We start from the raw sequence: 23,469 nt of genomic DNA on the forward strand, positions 1-23,469 counted from the left end.
CGGCGAGTGCTGTTGCGGCGGTGACTGACTGGTCAGCGTTGTACTCGTGTATACAGCAAAGCTTTACCCGCCGCCATAGGCAACATTTTATTCAGGATTTTCCCTTCCCTGCCTTGGTTACGAAGTGTCCGCGCAAATGAAGAAAAACACTGTGGTGTTTCATAAACTCGGTAACACCATTTCCTCGATGAACAGGTCTCACACCGGTTCAACAAAAGGTTCCAAACCATTCATTTACCAGAGGAGAGAAAGCGAGAGAGAGGAGAGAAAGATAGAGAGGGGCGAGAGAGAGAGGGGCGAGAAAGAGAGAGAGAGGAGAGAAAGAGAAGAGAGAGAGAGGAGAGAAAGAGAGAGAGAGGGGAGAGAAAGAGAAGAGAGAGGGGAGAGAAAGAGAAGAGAGAGGGGAGAGAAAGAGAAGAGAGAGGGGAGAGAAAGCGAGAGAGAGGAGAGAAAGAGAGAGAGGGGCGAGAAAGAGAGAGAAGAGAGAAAGTGAGAGAGAGGAGGGAAAGAGAAGAGAGAAAGAGAGAGAGAGGGGAGAGAAAGAGAAGAGAGAGGGGAGAGAAAGAGAGAGAGAGGAGGAAAGATATTTTTTTCTTTACAACACTGTTCACTTCATAATAAAACGTCATTGGGATTTTACAAGTAATTTTTAAGCTTGTTCTGTACAAGGGTAAAATCACCCCCCCAACCCACCCCAACCCCACCCACCCCACCCAGACCCCACATTCCCAACCCCACCCACCCCCCCACCCACCCCACATTCCGCTGCAGAACCACACGCAGTTTTGCATCTTTTTACCATTCTTTCGTTTCCACGAATAATTAGTCACTCGTAACCAGACATTTCAAAATAATGTTTCATTAACCTCCTCACCCAAACAGTTTACGATTCAAGTGGGTAACCCTCCCACCCCCCCCCCTCTCCCCTCATTTGTGAACGCTGGGGGCTATTTGTTTAAAATAATGCAAATGGTATCTCCGCCACCGTCACAGTGCCCAGTTGTGATAGAACGCAGCCTTGGAACAGAGCGCCATTGTGCAGTGATGACACACTGCAGGCGAGCCCGTGTTGCTTGTACGTGGCGTTGATGCCCAGATGTTAGGATCCCCAGGCTTCGCAGGCTTCAACGGTCCCAATGTTTACTCTCATAAATGATGCTCTGACGCCCAGCTCACTGCTCCCCCGCGCACAGAGCGGACTTTATTACAACCCCTTCCAGTTCCATACAGCACAGCAGTCTGTGCCAGTGGCGTGTGTAAGGGGTTAAATCTGGACCCTTTTGCCCGTTGCCTTAGAAATGTAGATTGGGACTTGGAAATTTGTTTTAACGCTTTTATTTTCTGCCTTTTGTTTGTCTTGCTCTATATTTGTTACCCCATAAGATTGGTGTTGTGACAGGGAGGGACAGGCATTGATCATTGGAGGGGGGTAAACACCACCAATATAATATCCCCATTTTAAAGAGGCAACGCAAGCAACACTTAAAAAGAAATAAAAATACATCTCATTTTTGCTTTAATATATGCAGCCTTTGATAACCTTTATTGAAAACGAATGACCTAAGCTGCCGATTGATTAGTTCTCCCGTGATCGATCAGCATAGATCCTTCTTCACAGGGCTCACTAAATGGCTGCCTTTCAGTTTCAATCAATCCTTCAATCAGTGTAACTCAGCAACTACAATGTATTCTTATATTATCACTGTAAAATTAACCATTCTTACAGTTTGTAGCTCAAACTGCTGGGTATATTAGCAACAAATTATCAAACAGATGTTGCAAAGATCTTGCACTGCTGGGGAGGTGGGCTAAAGCCTGCTATAGAAATCAGAGGCTGCTCAGTGTATTAAAATGCATTACAAATGGCATTAATAGTTGAATAATACATTTTTTTTTAAAAAGGTAGTAAGTATTATCTAATATTAGAGAACTGATTTATTTAAAAAAGCAAACAAACAAACGTACGATATTCCATGGGTGGCGCCTGGAAGATTTATTTTTAAAACACGTTCCGTAATTAGTCAATCCGCAAAATATCCACAGTGGGAATGCACCTTTAAATCAGGAAAGTAGCAACTTACCAAGAAATCTTCCTCGCAGTAAACCTTTCCGTTGACATTGTAGAAAGCTTTGCCCCTCAATCTCCTCCCTGCCAAAATAAAATAAAATACCTTTATGTTTTAGGTCTACAAATCAACACATTTACAAAGAATATATGTGGTATTACGTAACTGCGTCGGTGCTGGAAGGAGCAGCGCGTACGTGCGAGCTCCCCAACGCGCACCAAGCTCTGACAGGCGGGGGGCTGTGCGCTAACCTGCCCAGGGCGGCTCAGCACAGTATCTACGGCCAATTCTCACTAAACGAGGGCAAATTCTAGGCTGGTAGTACTTCTATATCAGGGGGCTCAGCTCCAGTCTGCAAGTCCCCCCAACAGGTCAGCTTCAGCCCAGGTGGCTCAATCAGAGGCTCAGTCTGTGCTGAAACAGGGATATCCTGAAAACCTGACCTGTCGCGGGGGGTGGGGGGGGCCTGAAGAATGGAGGACAAAATATATATGAATGAATTGCAAATGCTTCGCACTGAATGATATCTCCCGCTTTGGTTTTTATCATCTCTGCGCTTGGCCGGGAGGGGAGAGACGCGCGCTGAGTATCGCCGATAGGAGCGGGTGGCAGGGTATTATGAGATTACCAGGCAGCGCCCTTTATTATTTTAATCATTTAGTAAAGCGACATCTATCGGAAAAGTGTACTATTGCGCTCACGTCTAAATCTATTACGTTATTATGACTGATTTCCTTTAAGTCACTTTAAGGTCAGGCGTTTCAAGTCATGGCGCTAAAATACGGGACAATGGCGCGTCCCAACAGACCTTTCCGGGATAAGCCAATGAAATAAGGAACAATAATATATATGCGGGACGTCTGCCAACCCTAACCAGACAGGGTTTTTGTTTCAACACGTGTGCTCATTTGCATGTCATTTCCCAGAATCCCTGGCTGCAGCGGAAGCACTGTATGCCAAGAGATAATGGGGAAAGGCATGCTAATCTGCTCGCAATTTATATTTTCATTTGCTGTTTCCACACACCAGTGATAAATGGCTATTAACAGATCATTTATTACAATGCAAGTCCTTCCTCTGCAATCTTGGAAATTAAAAGCCGGCACTCGACACAAACCGCCTCGCGGAAATAATAATGCCTGCATTAGATTTGCAGGATAATTTGATTACAGTACCATGGAGAGAAAGCAGCACAGTCTGCTGGCATTTGGAAACCAGCATTTTTTAATTAGGCAATAAAGAAAGTAACTGTAAAACAAATGAAAATACTACATTATGACATTATTAGAATGATTAGGGGCCCTGCCAAGTTGTAATTAACAGATAGGGCGTCTTATGCTTAAGGCAGGGGTTCTCAACTCCAGTCCCCAAGGTGCACAGGTGGCTCAATCAGTCCCTGCTTCAGCGCAGGTGGCTCAATCAGTCCCTGCTTCAGCACAGGTGGCTCAATCAGTCCCTGCTTCAGCACAGGTGGCTCAATCAGTCCCAGTTTCAACACAGGTGGCTCGCTTCAGGAGAAGGATTTCAGCAGGAGAGACGCTGAGACAGATTTAGGAGAGTAGAGTGATTCTGGCAGCAGCATTTAGAATAGATTGAAGAAGAGACAGGTGAGAGGCAGGAAGGCCGGACAGCAGGAGGTTACAATAGTCGACACGTTGGTTTTAGCAGTAGAGGGACAGAGGAAAGGACGAATCTTTACAATGTCACAGAGGAAAAAACGACAGGTTTTAGCTACATTGTGAATGTGAGAGGAGAAAGTGAGTGAGGAGCCACATGTGGCCCCCAGGCAGCGTGCGTGTGATACTGGGTGTGTGAGAGTGCTGCTAACAGTGATGTAGAAGGGGCAGTAGGGCCAGGCTTGGGAGGAAGTATAAGGAGCATCGTCTTTAACCGTTTGAGTCGGCGGAACGGCCACCCAGGATGATAAAACGGAGAGACATTGAGACTTTGGCCGGCGAGGCTCAGTACAGGGATCCCAGGCGGGAGGCCGGTGAGGCTCAGTACAGGGATCCCAGGCGGGAGGCCGGCGAGGCTCAGTACAGGGATCCCAGGCGGGAGGCCGGCGAGGCTCAGTAGAAGGATCCCAGGCGGGAGGCCGGCGCGGTTCAGTACAGGGATCCCAGGCGGGAGGCCGGCGAGGCTCAGTACAGGGATCCTAGGCGGGAGGCTGGCGAGGCTCAGTACAGGGATCCCAGGCGGGAGGCCGACGAGGCTCAGTACAGGGATCCCAGGCGGGAGGCTGGCGAGGCTCAGTACAGGGATACCAGGTGGGAGGCCGGCGAGGCTCAGTACAGGGATCCCAGGCGGGAGGCCGACGAGGCTCAGTACAGGGATCCCAGGCGGGAGGCCGGCGAGTCTCAGTACAGGGATCCCAGGCGGGAGGCCGGCGAGGCTCAGTACAGGGATCCAAGGCGGGAGGCCGGCGAGGCTCAGTACAGGGATCCCAGGCGGGAGGCCGGCGAGGCTCAGTACAGGGATCCCAGGCGGGAGGCCGGCGAGGCTCAGTACAGGGATCCCAGGCGGGAGGCCGGTGAGGCTCAGTACAGGGATCCCAGGCGGGAGGCCGGCGAGGCTCAGTAGAAGGATCCCAGGCGGGAGGCCGGCGAGGCTCAGTAGAAGGATCCCAGGCAGGAGGCCAGTGTGGTTCAGTACAGGGATCCCAGGCGGGAGGCCGGCGAAGCTCAGTACAGGGATCCCAGGCGGGAGGCCGGCGAGGCTCAGTACAGGGATCCCAGGCGGGAGGAAGGCGAAGCTCAGTACAGGGATCCCAGGCGAGGCTCAGTAGAAGGATCCCAGGCGGGAGGCCGGCGAGGCTCAGTACACGGATCCCAGGCGGGAGGCCGGCGCGGTTCAGTACAGGGATCCCAGGCGGGAGGCCGGTGCGGTTCAGTACAGGGATCCCAGGCGGGAGGCCGGTGCGGTTCAGTACAGGGATCCCAGGCGGGAGGCCGGCGCGGTTCAGTACAGGGATCCCAGGCGGGAGGCCGGCGAGGCTCAGTACACGGATCCCAGGCGGGAGGCCGGCGCGGTTCAGTACAGGGATCCCAGGCGGGAGGCCGGCGTGGCTCAGTACAGAGACCCCAGACACACAAGCTTAATACTGAGGCCTACCTATAAAGTGTCATAGGAATTTTGTCGTAAAAGTGCAGCATAGAAAAGTAACACATTCACGCGTACAGGTGCGCCATTATAAAAACCCATTCTAAATGTGTCGCACGGCAACGTTCGTTTCACAAAGAAAGGAAAAATGCCCCTGGGGGACGGTTAGCGGCGGCGTTTGAATATTGTCAGCAGCGAACCTATAAAAATATGTATTAATCGAAATTGCGGGCATGTTCCACTGTTGTGCGCCAGAAAGCATCAAAATAGCCAGTCATGGTTCCGTGGCCTATAAGACAAATGCAAAGTGGAAGTAAACAAAATCTTTTTCATATGTTTGACCGTGACCCCACACAAAGAATAAGAGAACAGAAGAATAGCTCCGTGTACAGTGTACAGTATACAGTATACATTGTGCAGTATACAGTATACATTGTGCAGTATACAGTATACATTGTGCAGTATACAGTATACATTGTGCAGTATACAGTATACATTGTGCAGTATACAGTATACATTGTGCAGTATACAGTATACATTGTGCAGTATACAGTATACATTGTGCAGTATACAGAGGCCCGTGGAAAGACCACGGCATTCTTTCCTGTTATACAACCTGCTGGCAACAGCCGCATTTGCTGCAAATTGCCACTAATCCTTTCTTAACGTGGCTTTCAGGACGACATACTTCACATTCCCTCATTCCAGATACACATTTATTCGAGTGTATACAAGATATGTGCATGGTCTTGTACAGTGTTACGCGAGCGCTTCAGCTTAATACGCAGCTTGGACTTCTTTGGTTAGTAATACTAGTCCGTTGACTTACGCGACTATGGGCCTTATTATATATGTGTGTGTATATGTGTGTGTGTGTGTGTATATATGTGTGTGTGTGTATATATGTGTGTGTCGGAGCTGCCGTTTGGCCAAAAACAGCCACTTTAGAATTACTCCCTAAGGCTAAGGCCCCGCTCCCAGAGTCAGCGCGCCCGCACTGCAGACAGGCGGTGCGCTGACATACACAGACTGCGATATGCGGTCTGTAGGGAGCGGGAGGTGGGTGGGAGTGGGAGGTTTGACAGGGAGGGGGGGCGTGGCTTGAGCGGAGGGACCCGCTACTCTCCCCCCACCCTCCATCCGTCCACGGGCTCGGGCTGGAGCTGCTGATGGTAAGTAAAACACACACACACGCGCACACACACAGGCAGGCACTCACGCACTCAGACACATACACACACACAGACAGGCACTCACGCTGCTGTCACTCCACACTCCTCCCCGCTCCCTGAAGCCTCTCCTCCTCCCGCAGCCTCCGCTCCCCATTGGCTCACAGCCACACCACGTGACGCGTCAACGCTAGGGAACACCATTTTCTTGTGTCCCATAGCGGCTGACGCGCCACAGCGTGTAGTGCGCTGTGCCGCCAGGGGGGACCGGGACCGACTCCACAGGATTCCCCTGCTGGTGGGGAACTCGCGTGTGGCCGCCCGCGCCAACGAGCGCAGCGGGACCGAGGCCTTAGGCAGGCTGTCTCAAACTCAGTCCTCAACGGCCACCAACAGGCCAGGTTTTATGGATATCCCTGCTTCAGCACAGGCGGCTCAATCAGTGGCTCCGTCGTAGACTAAGCCACCTGTGCTGAAGCAGGAATATCCTGAAAACCTGGCCTTTTGGTGGCCCTTGAGGACTGCAGTTGGTTGGCTGGCCCCGGGGTTAAAGGGTGTTTTGGGAAGAGGCCTTTCTGCAATCATTATGAAAACCTAAAATTGTAACGGGGCATAAATTGGTGTTTAATCGGGAGGGGAGGGGGGGGGGAAGGGGCCGTGTTTAAAGCGCTTCTCGGACTTCTTGTTTTTTGTAAATCACTTTTTGCTGGATTTCGCCTGCAATGAAGCAGAACGTTACAGGCAGCGGAGGGTGTTACCGCCTCCTGAAATGAAGCCTCGCATGCAGACTCCTCTGGCACACCGGGAGTTAATCCATGCGTTCTCGCAGCGCTAATGCTTTAAGGTAATTCATTAGTGCCAGCCCTTTTTCCCCCTGCCTTGAATGGGATAGTGTTAACGTCTGGCATTAGTCAGGAAACTAAATCACAGCCATACTTTTCTACATCAATGAATAAGGCCATTCTTCCGACCGTGAATCCAACAGATACTTATAAGCTAAACGTACACGGAAACTAAATCCCCACTGCTTCTGGGATTTCATCCCCCCCCCCTCCCCACTGCTTCTGGGATTTCATCCCCCCCCCTCCCCACTGCTTCTGGGATTTCATCCCCCCCCCTCCCCACTGCTTCTGGGATTTCATCCCCCCCCCCTCCCCACTGCCTCTGGGATTTCATCCCCCCCCTCCCCACTGCTTCTGGGATTTCACCCCCCCCCTCCCCACTGCTTCTGGGATTTCATCCCCCCCCTCCCCACTGCCTCTGGGATTTCATCCCCCCCCTCCCCACTGCTTCTGGGATTTCGTCCCCCCCCTCCCCACTGCTTCTGGGATTTCATCCCCCCCCCCCTCCCCACTGCTTCTGGGATTTCATCCCCCCCCTCCCCACTGCCTCTGGGATTTCATCCCCCCCCTCCCCACTGCTTCTGGGATTTCGTCCCCCCCCTCCCCACTGCTTCTGGGATTTCATCCCCCCCCTCCCCACTGCTTCTGGGATTTCATCCCCCACCTCACCACTGCTTCTGGGATTTCATCCCCCCCCTCCCCACTGCTTCTGGGATTTCATCCCCCCCCTCCCCACTGCCTCTGGGATTTCATCCCCCCCCTCCCCACTGCTTCTGGGATTTCATCCCCCCCCCCTCCCCACTGCTTCTGGGATTTCATCCCCCCCCCCTCCCCACTGCTTCTGGGATTTCATCCCCCCCCCTCCCCACTGCTTCTGGGATTTCATCCCCCCCCCCTCCCCACTGCTTCTGGGATTTCATCCCCCCCCCCTCCCCACTGCCTCTGGGATTTCATCCCCCCCCTCCCCACTGCTTCTGGGATTTCACCCCCCCCCCCTCCCCACTGCTTCTGGGATTTCATCCCCCCCCTCCCCACTGCCTCTGGGATTTCATCCCCCCCCTCCCCACTGCTTCTGGGATTTCGTCCCCCCCCTCCCCACTGCTTCTGGGATTTCATCCCCCCCCTCCCCACTGCTTCTGGGATTTCATCCCCCCCCCTCCCCACTGCCTCTGGGATTTCATCCCCCCCCTCCCCACTGCTTCTGGGATTTCGTCCCCCCCCTCCCCACTGCTTCTGGGATTTCATCCCCCCCCCTCCCCACTGCTTCTGGGATTTCATCCCCCACCTCACCACTGCTTCTGGGATTTCATCCCCCCCCCCTCCCCACTGCTTCTGGGATTTCATCCCCCCCCCTCCCCACTGCCTCTGGGATTTCATCCCCCCCCTCCCCACTGCTTCTGGGATTTCATCCCCCCCCCCTCCCCACTGCTTCTGGGATTTCATCCCCCCCCCTCCCCACTGCTTCTGGGATTTCATCCCCCCCCTCCCCACTGCCTCTGGGATTTCATCCCCCCCCTCCCCACTGCCTCTGGGATTTCATCCCCCCCCTCCCCACTGCTTCTGGGATTTCGTCCCCCCTCCCTCCCCTCCCCCCCTGCCCAACTCTTTTCTTGACCATGAAGGGCAGCAGGAGGCGGAATCGGACATTTTTGCCGCGATCAAGTCTCTGCCGGCGTTTGGCCGCCGAGGGACCCTACGCCGTCGCGGGACACTCAACCATCGCCTGCTTCGCCAATAAGTGAAATTAATACTGTATAAGCGCTTTTTAGGGTAAGGGTTTAGGGTAAAGCGTTCTTAGGGGTAGGGGATAAGGGTTAGGCGTTCTTAGGTTAGGAGTTTTTGTTTACGGCGAAGCGGCCAGCGGAGAGATGTCCCTGCAGCATGGTGAGTGGCGGCTAAACCACAGGCAGAGGACTTGCTCACGGCAAAAAGGTCCATAACCAAATGTCCCAGACCGAGCAGGTGGTGATTTTCCGTTAATTTCTGCTCCGAAGAACCCAAGATACTTACAAGCAAACGTGGCTCAGATGCAACCCTGGTATCTAAATCCCCCCCCCCCCAAACCCGTGGGCCAATAGGAAGCCGATATGGATGAAGGGGGCTTTACACCGCCATACTGTCTGCCTTGGAAGGGACAGGGACACACTACAGGAACTTACCCCCTGCTCCCCCCATCCTGGTAAAACTAAAACAAGGGCAACTGCGCCTTCAATTTTTGTTCCTATTTACCATTTTGGAAGGCAGGAAGTCCCAAGCGAGGTTAGCCCAAACGTAGCCGGATCCGTGTAGCCTCGGGCAAGTCACTTTATCTCCCTGTGCCCCAGGCCGTAAACTCATCTGGGCAGGGACTGTAAAAAGTCCTGTGTGCTGCGCACTGCGCGCTATACTGTCATTGTGACGCGCGCTATACTGTCATTGTGACGCGCGCTATACTGTCATTGTGACGCGCGCTATACTCTCATTGTGAAGCGCGCTATACTGTCATTGTGACGCGTGCTATACTGTCATTGTGACGCGCGCTATATACTGTAATTGTGACGCGCGCTATATACTGTCATTGTGACGCGCGCTATACTGTCATTGTGACGCGCGCTATACTGTCATTGTGACGCGCGCTATACTGTCATTGTGACGCGCGCTATACTGTCATTGTGAAGCGCGCTATACTGCCATTGTGACACGCGCTATACTTTCATTGTGACGCGCGCTATACTGTCATTGTGACGCGCGCTATACTGTCATTGTGACGCGCGCTATACTCATTGTGACGCGCGCTATACTGTCATTGTGACGCGCGCTATACTGTCATTGTGACGCGCGCTATACTTTCATTGTGACGCGCGCTATACTGTCATTGTGACGCGCGCTATACTGTCATTGTGACACGCGCTATATACTGTCATTGTGACGCGCGCTATATACTGTCATTGTGACGCGCACTATATACTGTAATTTTGACAAGCGCTATACTGTCATTGTGACGCGCGCTATACTGTCATTGTGACGCGCGCTATACTCTCATTGTGACGCGCGCTATACTGTCATTGTGACGCGCGCTATACTGTCATTGTGACGCGCGCTATACTGTCATTGTGACGCGCGCTATACTGTCATTGTGACGCGCGCTATACTGTCATTGTGACGCGCGCTATACTGTCATTGTGACGCGCGCTATACTGTCATTGTGACGCGCGCTATACTGTCATTGTGACGCGCGCTATACTGTCATTGTGACGCGCGCTGAGTCCCAATGGGAGAAAAGCGTTATATATGAAATAAAGTTATGATTATTATTAGGGTAAATGTAGCCTGAAAATATATTTTCACCTCAAAGTGCAGACACGGATATACAATTAAGAAATGGGGATTGTGTCTAAAATAATACTTTTCTTGCATAGCACTGACAGTGGATGCGGCGCTGTACATAGAATTATGCAGGCCCAATGAGTCCCCTATTCCACAGAACTTACAATCTAATTCTGGGGCCTGCGTGACTTACTCAAGGTCACCAGCAGCTTGTTTCCGAGTAGCAGTTAATGCATTTCTAACAATATGAAAATGCAGAAAACTATTATCACTGTATATTAAAATTAAATTATTCGGCAAAACCTTAGGACGCTAAAGGCATAAATTTATTTAAAAAAAAAAAGTGTTTTAATAGTTCTAAAAGACGTTAATAATTTAATGATTTACGGCTTATAAACGACTGCTGATTTCTTAGTATTAATACAGGAATAAATACGCAAATCTGAGTATAAAGATAATTACTGGAATAAAAATACAAAATCGGGGTATAAAGACTTAAAGTGAACAGGAAAGGATTTAGGCAAATTACATCTATTCTATACATCTTTCATGTGCAAGAATACTCGCAATGTAACGGAAGATGGTCGGGTTTAGAGGTTTTTATGTAATTATAGACAGTTGGGATTACATTGCACCTCCAGTCCTCAAGGGCCACCAACAGGTCAGGTACAAGGGCAGGAGTGTCCAACCCCAGTCCTCAAGGGCCACCAACAGGTCAGGTACAAGGGCAGGAACGGCCAACTCCAGTCCTCAAGGGTCACCAACAGGTCAGGTACAAGGGCAGGAGTGTCCAACCCCAGTCCTCAAGGGCCACCAACAGGTCAGGTACAAGGGCAGGAGTGTCCAACCCCAGTCCTCAAGGGCCACCAACAGGTCAGGTACAAGGGCAGGAGTGTCCAACCCCAGTCCTCAAGGGCCACCAACAGGTCAGGTACAAGGGCAGGAGTGTCCAACCCCAGTCCTCAAGGGCCACCAACAGGTCAGGTACAAGGGCAGGAGTGTCCAACCCCAGTCCTCAAGGGCCACCAACAGGTCAGGTACAAGGGCAGGAGTGTCCAACCCCAGTCCTCAAGGGCCACCAACAGGTCAGGTACAAGGGCAGGAGTGTCCAACTCCAGTCCTTAAGGGCTACCAACAGGTCAAGTTTTCAGGATATCCCTGCTTCAGCACAGGTGGCTCAATCAGTGGCTCCGTTGAAGACTGGTGGCCCTTGAGGACTGGAGTTGCGCTAGCACACGGCTTTGCAGATTCACTGGCTGCAAAGGGTTAATAATAACTTGTGTTTCAGGTATATTAAACACATACGGAGTGGCCGCTTTAATAAATAAATAAATATGACGGGGACAGGAGACAAGGTTGGATAGCGAGACCATAAGCTGGCACATGGGTACAATAGAGGATATTGTTTCCGCAATACCATTCTTTCCTGCACGAAATAAATACGCTCTCAACTAACTTTCTCTGACGATTAGTTCAGGATGAATGTACTTAACTCACGGCTCAGCTGGACCAGGCCCAAGTTCGATGCAATCTATATCTCGACAAAGCCACTTCCTTCCTCCTCCTCATTCTCACAGTAAGCCCCTCCGCTCGCTGCCGCTCCGAATTTCCCTACCCATAATCCTCTTCTTTATTTACCTTTCAGAATGGCTCTGCCCGTGGAGCGAAAAGGTGCAGTCGTAACTTGGGCCAAAGTGAAGTGATGGCAGTATACACATTTAATAATTGAAACCGAGAGGGGTTATATTAAAAAGGGGCAGTCCTAGCTGGCCGTTTTTGTGTATAATTAGTTTTGATATAGTATTGAAGCAGGGGGTCTCCGGAGCTGAACCCCATTAATTTCAGCTGCAGAGACCCGCTGCTTCCGAAGATACAGACTTCCGTAGGGGGTGCCAGTAGCCAATTCGCTCGGATAGCGGGGTTCACATAATGGCAGCTTTTCAAAGTTCCTGCGCCCTGCGGCCCAATAGGCAGCCATGGTGTCATTCGGCGCAACTTCCTATTGGTCCACGTGACGCGGGACCTTTAAACCTGCAGGATACACCGGCACCCCCTTGAAGTGGAAGCAGGGGTACCGGTACAGAGATTAATGGGGTTCAGCTCTGAAGACCCCCTGCTTTCATCCTGTGTAAAAAATAAAGAACGGCTTGGATTGTTCCTTGAACACAAAGCAACAAAATACAAACAGAATCATCTTTCCAAGTGGTTTCCCACTCTTACAACTGGTCAGTGTGAAGTTTAGGGTGGGGGCTTATCGCCTATACGCTGTCTGTTCTCCTCCGGGTGTCTGTCCTCTTTGATAATTGGCTCTGGCCCACAGTGGACATCCATAAGTCTGATTATCCTAAGACTGGAGCACAAGAGTGATGTCCGATAATAACCATGCTCCCACCCCACACAGTTTTAGCCCCCTTATAACTGAAATCAAAAGGAACATTTTCCGACCTTCAAAAATGACACTGCCATTCGGTCAGCCTAGTTCTCAGTGGAATATATCTACCAGATCAGTAGGCAAATCCTTGTTATGATATATTTTGAGGTGTCTAGATCCACATATCCCCTACAGATAATAACCTCAATGAGCACAGATAATCTTATGTGTTATATTTGTATGGCGCAGTCTCGGCGTTCTCCCCTCCCGTGGCGCAACGCTGAGGAATGCTTTCCTTCTGCCCACTGCAATCTCATGATCACGTTCATACTACAGAAACCCCCACTATAAAAAAAGAGTGGCACATTCAAGAGGTCCGAAACCAAAGTATAAACCGGTCTACTGGCAGACGCATAACGGTGAAAGAGGAATGCTTACTTTTATTAGAACAGGAGCAGAGACTTCACATACTGTGGGAAGTTAAACACGCACGCCTGTCCAGTGGCGCATATCGTATGGAATGGCTTATTGAGCCGGCCACCATTTATTTATAGCTGCTGCATGTAAATGACGAGAAATTAATCTCCAATATTTTGTTACAAAAATCCAAATAGCGTCGACATCGGGAGAGGGACAACGTGACTTTATAGCACAAAGTGGACTGATCAGACTTACTGGGTTAACTCTTAAGCCATTGAAACCGGTGAGAGCCTGAACGGAACAAACCAATAGCTGAAGCCCCACAATGACCGGTACGGTTAAATAAAATAGCTGCTGCAGCCTATTGCCAACATCTGATGCTATTTAAACCAGCGGTTCCCACCTGGGGGATGATGTCACGGCGGGGGATGATGTCACGGCGGGGGATGATGTCACGGCGGGGGATGATGTCACGGCGGGGGATGATGTCACGGCGGGGGATGATGTCACGGCGGGGGATGATGTCACGGCGGGGGATCCCGCGGCCATATTTCTCTTTTTGTCTTTCAGAGAGAAACCACAAAAAAATGTGAAGCTCCAGTAAAGGGCCCCCAAAACTGGGAGCACCGTGATTTCGCTTCGTGGACCTCCCGATTCTGCTATTAAAAAATATATATGTTTTTTTGGGGGGAGGGGGTGTATATCGGGTTACCCTACTGCACAAATTCCCCAACGCACACCGATATACATATGGATGCACTCTTCAAACTGTGCACACAAACGTTAACACAATGATGCACACAGGCACGGACGCATACACAAAGGTACCGATTCACAATCTAAACCAGTGGTAGCCCTCTCCAGTCCTCAAGGATCACCACCGGGTCAGCTGTTCAGGATATCCCTGCTTCAGCACAGGTGGCTCAATCAGCCTTCGACTGAGCCACTGATTGAGCCACCTGTGCTGAAGCAGTGATATCCTGAACACCTGTCCTGCTTTTTGCCCTAGAGGACTGGCGTGGGCTCCCACGGGTCTATACACACACACACACACACACTGATGTATACAATGCTATACACATACTGTACAGAGATACACACAGACCCTGGCATGCTTATGTACTGTTAAATATGGATTCAGTAGTAAACCTGGGGCGTGTTTCTATTCCCCGGTGTATGTAACTTGGGGCTTTAAATGCATGAACTCCTTCACCAAACAAGCGCTATAAATAATCAAATCTCTCCCATTGACTGCTCCTGTGTTTAATGCTCATTGCTGACTAGGTAACATGCTCTATATATACGGCCATGACACTCCCTGCTGGGTAACCACAGATGTATTGCTATTCTCTCTGTAGGGTACCACTCGGCAGCATTCGGATAAAGGAGAAAGATGATGCCACGTCACAGACGTCACACCGTGACAGCAGCTGATGCACAGGGCAGGCACACGCTGGCATACAGCGGTGAAACGGTTAATAATATTTCCCTCCGGAAGCATAAAGGGTTAAATGAGAAAGCATGCAAAGATGTTCAGTTCTGTCCCGGGCCAGGCCTGTCCCGGGCCAGGCCTGTTGCCACGATGAGCAGCCCGTTTCGATTTGCGGCAGGCAGAATTCCGTGGACCATCCACTTGCAGCCACGGAGATAACTCCACGTGCGGTTTGAACTAGGTCAGCGTTTGGCCAACTCCAGTCCTGAAGGGCCACCAACAGTCCAGGTTTTCAGGATACCCCTGCTTCGGCACAGGTGACGCAGTCTCGCGACTGAGCCCGATTGAGCCACCTGTGCTGAAGCAGGGATATCCGGAAAACCTGACTTGTTGGTGGCCCTTCAGGACTGGAGTTAGCCACCCTTGGTCTAGGTCGTCAGGATTTAATCCCCGCTAACAAACCATCCATAAACCGCGACCCGGAATAAACGCGTTGCACTGTAACACCCAGAATAAAAGCCGCACATGCCCTGCTTATCTCACTGCCGCACGGCACAGAAATAATTCATGCAATTTACAGCTGTTTTAAGATTAAGGTTTCCAGCTGAGGAAGAGTCAGCTCCCCTTCTCGTATTCTCCTACTCGTCCAAATACTCAGCTCACAGCATCATTTTCTTCCCAGCGGCTGGAGATACGAGTGCAGCAATATTATTTCTAATTATATTATATTTATAATTATATTACCTTTCTCTGCTACCACGTTGTATATGTGAAAATCTGCTGCCGGCAATCTTATATATAGAAATACAAACGGTCAGACCTGCTACTTGCTATATACAATTATACAGGGTGTCACTGTGTGCTCATCTGCATGTCATTTCCCAGAATCCCTGGCTGCAGTGCTGCTATCAGAGTACCTACAAGATACTGCACAAAAATAACAAAGCGATAGGCACCACAAAAATATGCCAAAAAATAAAATGTCTTATTGGCCAGCGTTTCGGGGCCCTCGGGAGCGTTTCGGGGCCCTCGGGAGCGTTTCGGCGCCCTCTGGAGCGTTTATCAAGAGCCAGATGACATTGTTTGCATATTTTTTGTGTGCCTATCCCATAGATAGATTATCTTTATACACATACACACACACAGATATATATACTGGCAATAAATAGGCAATTTTAGGTCCCTATAAAATATGCTATGAAGCAGCTTCTCTGGGCTGAAGCAGAGTTCAGCTCTATTCAAATGAGTGGGAATAAAACACTCACCCGTACAGGGAAGAGACTTTACCAGCAATAGTGGAACAGGTCTGTCTTAGAGCGGAACAGGCCGGTCTTATAGCGGAACAGTTCTTTCTTAGAGCGGAACAGGACTGTCTTATAGCGGAACAGGCCGGTCTTATAGCGGAACTTATACCCAGTTTCTTTCACCTACATCTAATTATCCACTTTAATATTTTAATATCAGTGTGGGAGCGCCTGTCCATTCTTTGGGTGTGTGGTATCTTACAGCGGAACAGGTATGTCTTACAGCGGAACAGGTCTGTCTTACAGCGGAACAGGTCTGTCTTACAGCGGAACAGGTCTGTCTTACAGCGGAACAGGACTGTCTTACAGCGGAACAGGACTGTCTTACAGCGGAACAGGTCTGTCTTACAGCGGAACAGGTCTGTCTTACAGCGGAACAGGTCTGTCTTACAGCGGAACAGGTCTGTCTTACAGCGGAACAGGTCTGTCTTACAGCGGAACAGGTCTGTTTTATAGCGGAACAGGACTGTCTTACTGCGGAACAGGTCTGTTTTATAGCGGAACAGGACTGACTTACTGCGGAACAGGACTGTCTTACTGCGGAACACGTCTGTCTTACAGCGGAACAGGTCTGTCTTACAGCGGAACAGGTCTGTCTTACAGCGGAACAGGTCTGTCTAATAGCGGAACAGGTCTGTCTTATAGCGGAACAAGTCTGTCTTATAGCGGAACAGGACTGTCTTATAGCGGAACAGGACTGTCTTACAGCGGAACAGGTCTGTCTTACAGCGGAACAGGTCTGTCTTATAGCGGAACAGGACTGTCTTATAGCGGAACAGGACTGTCTTATAGCGGAAGACTCTGCACTATATAGAATAACTTGAAAGCAGGAAAAGACTTGTGAAAAAAAAAAAAAAAAGATATATATATAAAATATATATACTGCGTTCTTAATAGAAATGATGATCCTGTTTTCCCGCCTCTCACAAGAACACGCCTCTCACAAGAACACGCCTCTCACAAGAACACGCCTCTCACAAGAACACGCCTCTCACATGTCGCTGGCAAACCGATGATTCTTTGCCCTCTGACTTCCCAGGGAACAGAATATCCTGTCCCGCACTGCAGCAGCAACAAAACAGAGAGGCGTCCCGCCGTTATAACCCAGAGAGGCGTCCCGCCGTTATAACCCAGAGAGGCGTCCCGCCATTATATCCCAGAGAGGCGTCCCGCCGTTATAACCCAGAGAGGCGTCCCGCCGTTATAACCCAGAGAGGCGTCCCGCCATTATAACCCAGAGAGGCGTCCCGCCGTTATAACCCAGAGAGGCGTCCCGCCGTTATAACCCAGAGAGGCTTCCCGCCGTTATAACCCAGAGAGGCGTCCCGCCATTATAACCCAGGGAGGCGTCCCGCCGTTATAACCCAGAGAAGCGTCCCGCCGTTATAACCCGGAGAAGCGTCCCGCCGTTATAACCCAGAGAGGCGTCCCGCCGTTATAACCCAGAGAGGCGTCCCGCCGTTATAACCCAGAGAGGCGTCCCGCCATTATATCCCAGAGAGGCGTCCCGCCGTTATAACCCAGAGAAGCGTCCCGCCGTTATAACCCGGAGAGGCGTCCCGCCGTTATAACCCAGAGAGGCGTCCCGCCGTTATAACCCAGAGAGGCGTCCCGCCGTTATAACCCAGAGAGGCGTCCCGCCGTTATAACGCAGAGAGGCGTCCCGCCGTTATAACCCAGAGAGGCGTCCCGCCGTTATAACCCAGAGAGGCGCCCCGCCGTTATAACCCAGAGAGGCGTCCCGCCGTTATAACCCAGAGAGGCGTCCCGCCGTTATAACCCAGAGAGGCGCCCCGCCATTATAACCCAGAGAGGCGTCCCGCCATTATAACCCAGAGAGGCGTCCCGTCGTTATAACCCAGAGAGGCGTCCCGTCGTTATAACCCGGAGAGGCATCCCGCCATTATAACCCAGAGAGGCGTCCCGCCATTATAACCCAGGGAGGCGTCCCGCCGTTATAACCCAGAGAAGCGTCCCGCCGTTATAACCCGGAGAGGCGTCCCGCCGTTATAACCCAGAGAGGCGTCCCGCCGTTATAACCCAGAGAAGCGTCCCGCCGTTATAACCCAGAGAGACGTCCCGCCGTTATATCCCAGAGAGGCGTCCCGCCGTTATAACCCAGAGAAGCGTCCCGCCGTTATAACCCAGAGAGGCGTCCCGCCGTTATAACCCAGAGAGGCGTCCCGCCGTTATAACCCGGAGAGGCGTCCCGCCGTTATAACCCAGAGAGGCGTCCCGCCGTTATAACGCAGAGAGGCGTCCCGCCGTTATAACCCAGAGAGGCGTCCCGCCGTTATAACGCAGAGAGGCGTCCCGCCGCTATAACCCAGAGAGGCGTCCCGCCGTTATAACCCAGAGAGGCGTCCCGTCGTTATAACCCAGAGAGGCGTCCCGCCGTTATATCCCAGAGAGGCGTCCCGCCGTTATAACCCGGAGAGGCGTCCCGCCGTTATAATGCAGAGAGGCGTCCCGCCGTTATAACCCAGAGAGGCGTCCCGCCATTATATCCCAGAGAGGCGTCCCGCCATTATAACCCAGAGAGGCGTCCCGCCGTTATAACCCAGGGAGGCGCCCCGCCGTTATAACCCAGAGAGGTGTCCCGCCGTTATAACCCAGAGAGGCGTCCCGCCGTTATAACCCAGGGAGGCGTCCCGCCGTTATAACCCAGAGAGGCGTCCCGCCGTTATAACCCAGAGAGGCGTCCCGCCGTTATTACCCAGAGAGGTGTCCCGCCGTTATAACCCAGAGAGGCGTCCCGCCGTTATAACCCAGAGAGGCGTCCCGCCGTTATAACGCAGAGAGGCGTCCCGCCGTTATAACCCAGAGAGGCGTCCCGCCGTTATAACCCAGAGAGGCGTCCCGCCGTTATAACGCAGAGAGGCGTCCCGCCGTTATAACCCAGAGAGGCGTCCCGCCGTTATAACCCAGAGAGGCACCCCGCCGTTATAACCCAGAGAGGCGTCCCGCCGTTATAACCCAGAGAGGCGTCCCGCCGTTATAACCCAGAGAGGCGTCCCGCCGTTATAACCCAGAGAGGCGTCCCGCCGTTATAACCCAGAGAGGCGTCCCGCCGTTATAACCCAGAGAGGCGTCCCGCCGTTATAACCCAGAGAGGCGTCCCGCCGTTATAACGCAGAGAGGCGTCCCGCCGTTATAACCCAGAGAGGCGTCCCGCCGTTATAACCCAGAGAGGCGCCCCGCCGTTATAACCCAGAGAGGCGTCCCGCCGTTATAACCCAGAGAGGCGCCCCGCCGTTATAACCCAGAGAGGCGTCCCGCCGTTATAACCCAGAGAGGCGTCCCGCCGTTATAACCCAGAGAGGCGTCCCGCCGTTATAACCCAGAGAGGCGTCCCGCCGTTATAACCCAGAGAGGCGTCCCGCCGTTATAACCCAGAGAGGCGTCCCGCCGTTATAACCCAGAGAGGCGTTCCGCCGTTATAACCCGGAGAGGCGTCCCGCCGTTATAACCCAGAGAGGCGTCGCGCCGTTATAACCCAGAGAGGCGTCCCGCCGTTATAACCCAGAGAGGCGTCCCGCCGTTATAACCCAGAGAGACGTCCCGCCGTTATAACCCAGAGAGGCGTCCCGCCGTTATAACCCGGAGAGGCGTCCCGCCGTTATAACCCAGAGAGGCGTCCCGCCGTTATAACCCAGAGAGGCGTCCCGCCGTTATAACCCAGAGAGGCGTCCCGCCATTATAACCCAGAGAGGCGTCCCGTCGTTATAACCCAGAGAGGCGTCCCGCCATTATAACGCAGAGAGGCGTCCCGCCATTATATCCCAGAGAGGCGTCCCGCCGTTATAACCCAGAGAGGCGCCCCGCCATTATAACCCAGAGAGGCGTCCCGCCGTTATAACCCAGAGAGGCGCCCCGCCATTATAACCCAGAGAGGCGTCCCGCCATTATAACCCAGAGAGGCGTCCCGTCGTTATAACCCAGAGAGGTGTCCCGCCGTTATAACCCAGAGAGGCGTCCCGCCGTTATAACCCAGAGAGGCGTCCCGCCGTTATAACCCGGAGAGGCGTCCCGTCGTTATAACCCGGAGAGGCATCCCGCCATTATAACCCAGAGAGGCGTCCCGCCGTTATAACCCAGAGAGGCGTCCCGCCATTATAACCCAGGGAGGCGTCCCGCCGTTATAACCCAGAGAAGCGTCCCGCCGTTATAACCCGGAGAGGCGTCCCGCCGTTATAACCCAGAGAGGCGTCCCGCCGTTATAACCCAGAGAAGCGTCCCGCCGTTATAACCCAGAGAGGCGTCCCGCCGTTATAACGCAGAGAGGCGTCCCGCCGTTATAACCCAGGGAGGCGTCCCGCCGTTATAACCCAGAGAGGCGTCCCGCCGTTATAACCCAGAGAGGCGTCCCGCCGTTATAACCCAGAGAGGCGTCCCGCCGTTATAACCCGGAGAGGCGTCCCGCCGTTATAACCCAGAGAGGCGTCCCGCCGTTATAACCCAGAGAGGCGTCCCGCCGTTATAACCCAGAGAGGCGTCCCGCCGTTATAACGCAGAGAGGCGTCCCGCCATTATATCCCAGAGAGGCGTCCTGCCATTATAACCCAGGGAGGCGTCCCGTCGTTATAACCCAGAGAGGCGCCCCGCCGTTATATCCCAGAGAGGCGTCCCGTCGTTATAACCCAGAGAGGCGTCCCGCCATTATAACCCAGAGAGGCGTCCCGCCGTTATATCCCAGAGAGGCGTCCCGCCGTTATAACCCGGAGAGGCGTCCCGCCGTTATAACCCAGAGAGGCGTCCCGCCGTTATAATGCAGAGAGGCGTCCCGCCGTTATAACCCAGAGAGGCGTCCCGCCATTATATCCCAGAGAGGCGTCCCGCCATTATAACCCAGAGAGGCGTCCCGCCGTTATAACCCAGGGAGGCGCCCCGCCGTTATAACCCAGAGAGGTGTCCCGCCGTTATATCCCAGAGAGGCGTCCCGCCGTTATAACCCAGAGAGGCGTCCCGCCGTTATAACCCAGAGAGGCGCCCCGCCGTTATAACCCAGGGAGGCGTCCCGCCGTTATAACCCAGAGAGGCGTCCCGCCGTTATAACGCAGAGAGGCGTCCCGCCGTTATAACCCAGAGAGGCGTCCCGCCGTTATTACCCAGAGAGGTGTCCCGCCGTTATAACCCAGAGAGGCGTCCCGCCGTTATAACCCAGAGAGGCGTCCCGCCGTTATAACGCAGAGAGGCGTCCCGCCGTTATAACCCAGAGAGGCGTCCCGCCGTTATAACGCAGAGAGGCGTCCCGCCGTTATAACCCAGAGAGGCGTCCCGCCGTTATAACCCAGAGAGGCACCCCGCCGTTATAACCCAGAGAGGCGTCCCGCCGTTATAACCCAGAGAGGCGTCCCGCCGTTATAACCCAGAGAGGCGTCCCGCCGTTATAACCCAGAGAGGCGTCCCGCCGTTATAACCCAGAGAGGCGTCCCGCCGTTATAACCCAGAGAGGCGTCCCGCCGTTATAACCCAGAGAGGCGTCCCGCCGTTATAACCCAGAGAGGCGTCCCGCCGTTATAACGCAGAGAGGCGTCCCGCCGTTATAACCCAGAGAGGCGTCCCGCCGTTATAACCCAGAGAGGCGCCCCGCCGTTATAACCCAGAGAGGCGTCCCGCCGTTATAACCCAGAGAGGCGTCCCGCCGTTATAACGCAGAGAGGCGTCCCGCCGTTATAACCCAGAGAGGCGTTCCGCCGTTATAACCCGGAGAGGCGTCCCGCCGTTATAACCCAGAGAGACGTCCCGCCGTTATAACCCAGAGAGGCGTCCCGCCGTTATAACCCAGAGAGGCGTCCCGCCGTTATAACCCGGAGAGGCGTCCCGCCGTTATAACCCAGAGAGGCGTCCCGCCGTTATAACCCAGAGAGGCGTCCCGCCGTTATAACCCAGAGAGGCGCCCCGCCGTTATAACCCAGAGAGGCGTCCCGCCGTTATAACCCAGAGAGAGGCGTCCCGCCATTATATCCCAGAGAGGCGTCCCGCCGTTATAACCCAGAGAGAGGCGTCCCGCCATTATATCCCAGAGAGGCGTCCCGCCGTTATAACCCGGAGAGGCGTCCCGCCGTTATAACCTGGAGAGGCGTCCCACCATTATATCCCAGAGAGGCGTCCCGCCATTATAACCCAGAGAGGTGTCCCGCCGTTATAACCCAGAGAGGCGTCCCGCCGTTATAACCCAGAGAGGCGTCCCGCCATTATAACCCGGAGAGAGGCGCCCCGCCGTTATAACCCAGAGAGGCGTCCCGCCGTTATAACCCAGAGAGGTGTCCCGCCGTTATAACCCAGAGAGGCGTCCCGCCGTTATAACCCAGAGAGGCGTCCCGCCGTTATAACCCAGAGAGGCGTCCCGCCGTTATAACCCAGAGAGGCGCCCCGCCGTTATAACCCAGAGAGGCGTCCCGCCGTTATTACCCAGAGAGGTGTCCCGCCTTTATAACCCAGAGAGGCGCCCCGCCGTTATAACCCAGAGAGGCGTCCCGCCGTTATAACCCAGAGAGGCGTCCCGCCGTTATAACGCAGAGAGGCGTCCCGCCGTTATAACCCAGAGAGGCGTCCCGCCGTTATAACCCAGAGAGGCGTCCCGCCGTTATAACGCAGAGAGGCGTCCCGCCGTTATAACCCAGAGAGGCGTCCCGCCGTTATATCCCAGAGAGGCGTCCCGCCGTTATATCCCAGAGAGGCGTCCCGCCGTTATAACGCAGAGAGGCGCCCCGCCGTTATAACCCAGAGAGGCGTCCCGCCGTTATAACCCAGAGAGGCGTCCCGCCGTTATAACGCAGAGAGGCGTCCCGCCGTTATAACCCAGAGAGGCGTCCCGCCGTTATAACCCAGAGAGGCGTCCCGCCGTTATTACCCAGAGAGGTGTCCCGCCGTTATAACCCAGAATGGCGGCCGGCGGCCCTGGCTGCCAGGACAAGTTAAACATTTGTATATCTGAATAGGAAACAGGGTTTTAATCCCTTTCGCTGTCCAGCGGCATCCTTTAATGTAGGGGTGCTAAACTCCAGTCCTCAAGCCCGCCCATCCCCCCAACAGGTCAGGCTTTCAGGTCAGGCTTAACCACTTTGTTGCCAGAGAGCGATCAGTAATACATCGGGATCATTATTTGCAGGCCATTGGGTCAGGGCCGGCAGCAATCATTGGGCCCAGGACGAATATAAGATGGGAGGATAAATCAGGTATGGACATAGGAGCAGGGAGGGGGGTGGGGGGATAAGGAAGTAAAGGCCCTGGAGAGGTGAGGGGGGGTGGGCGGCTAGGGGAATATGAGGGGGAAACGGGCCTGTACTGGGTATAAGAGGGTAATGGGACAGTATGAGGGGGTAATGGCCTTACCTACGGGCCCTCGGGTGGGCCCACGAGAGTAGCGCCCAGACATGAGGAAAAAAGGCCCACAAGGGGGAGGGGGGGAGGTGGACGGCAGAGGAAAGGACCTTACAGGGCAGCGGATGGGTCTG

The 23,469-nt window shown here is 53.2% G+C and overlaps 1 protein-coding gene across 1 annotated transcript in view; it reads right to left on the reverse strand.

Moving 5' to 3' along the window:
• Window positions 1-23,469, reverse strand: part of LOC142475299 (Wilms tumor protein 1-interacting protein homolog) — a 37,494-nt gene that overhangs the window by 12,201 nt on the left and 1,824 nt on the right. The window contains exon 2 of the mRNA XM_075581225.1: window positions 2,082-2,149. Within this exon, the coding sequence (XP_075437340.1) occupies window positions 2,082-2,149 (68 nt within the window). The remainder of the gene's footprint in view (window positions 1-2,081; window positions 2,150-23,469) is intronic.

This window comes from Ascaphus truei, unplaced genomic scaffold (genome assembly GCF_040206685.1).
Source record: "Ascaphus truei isolate aAscTru1 unplaced genomic scaffold, aAscTru1.hap1 HAP1_SCAFFOLD_1140, whole genome shotgun sequence".
NCBI classification, from domain to species: domain Eukaryota; kingdom Metazoa; phylum Chordata; class Amphibia; order Anura; family Ascaphidae; genus Ascaphus; species Ascaphus truei.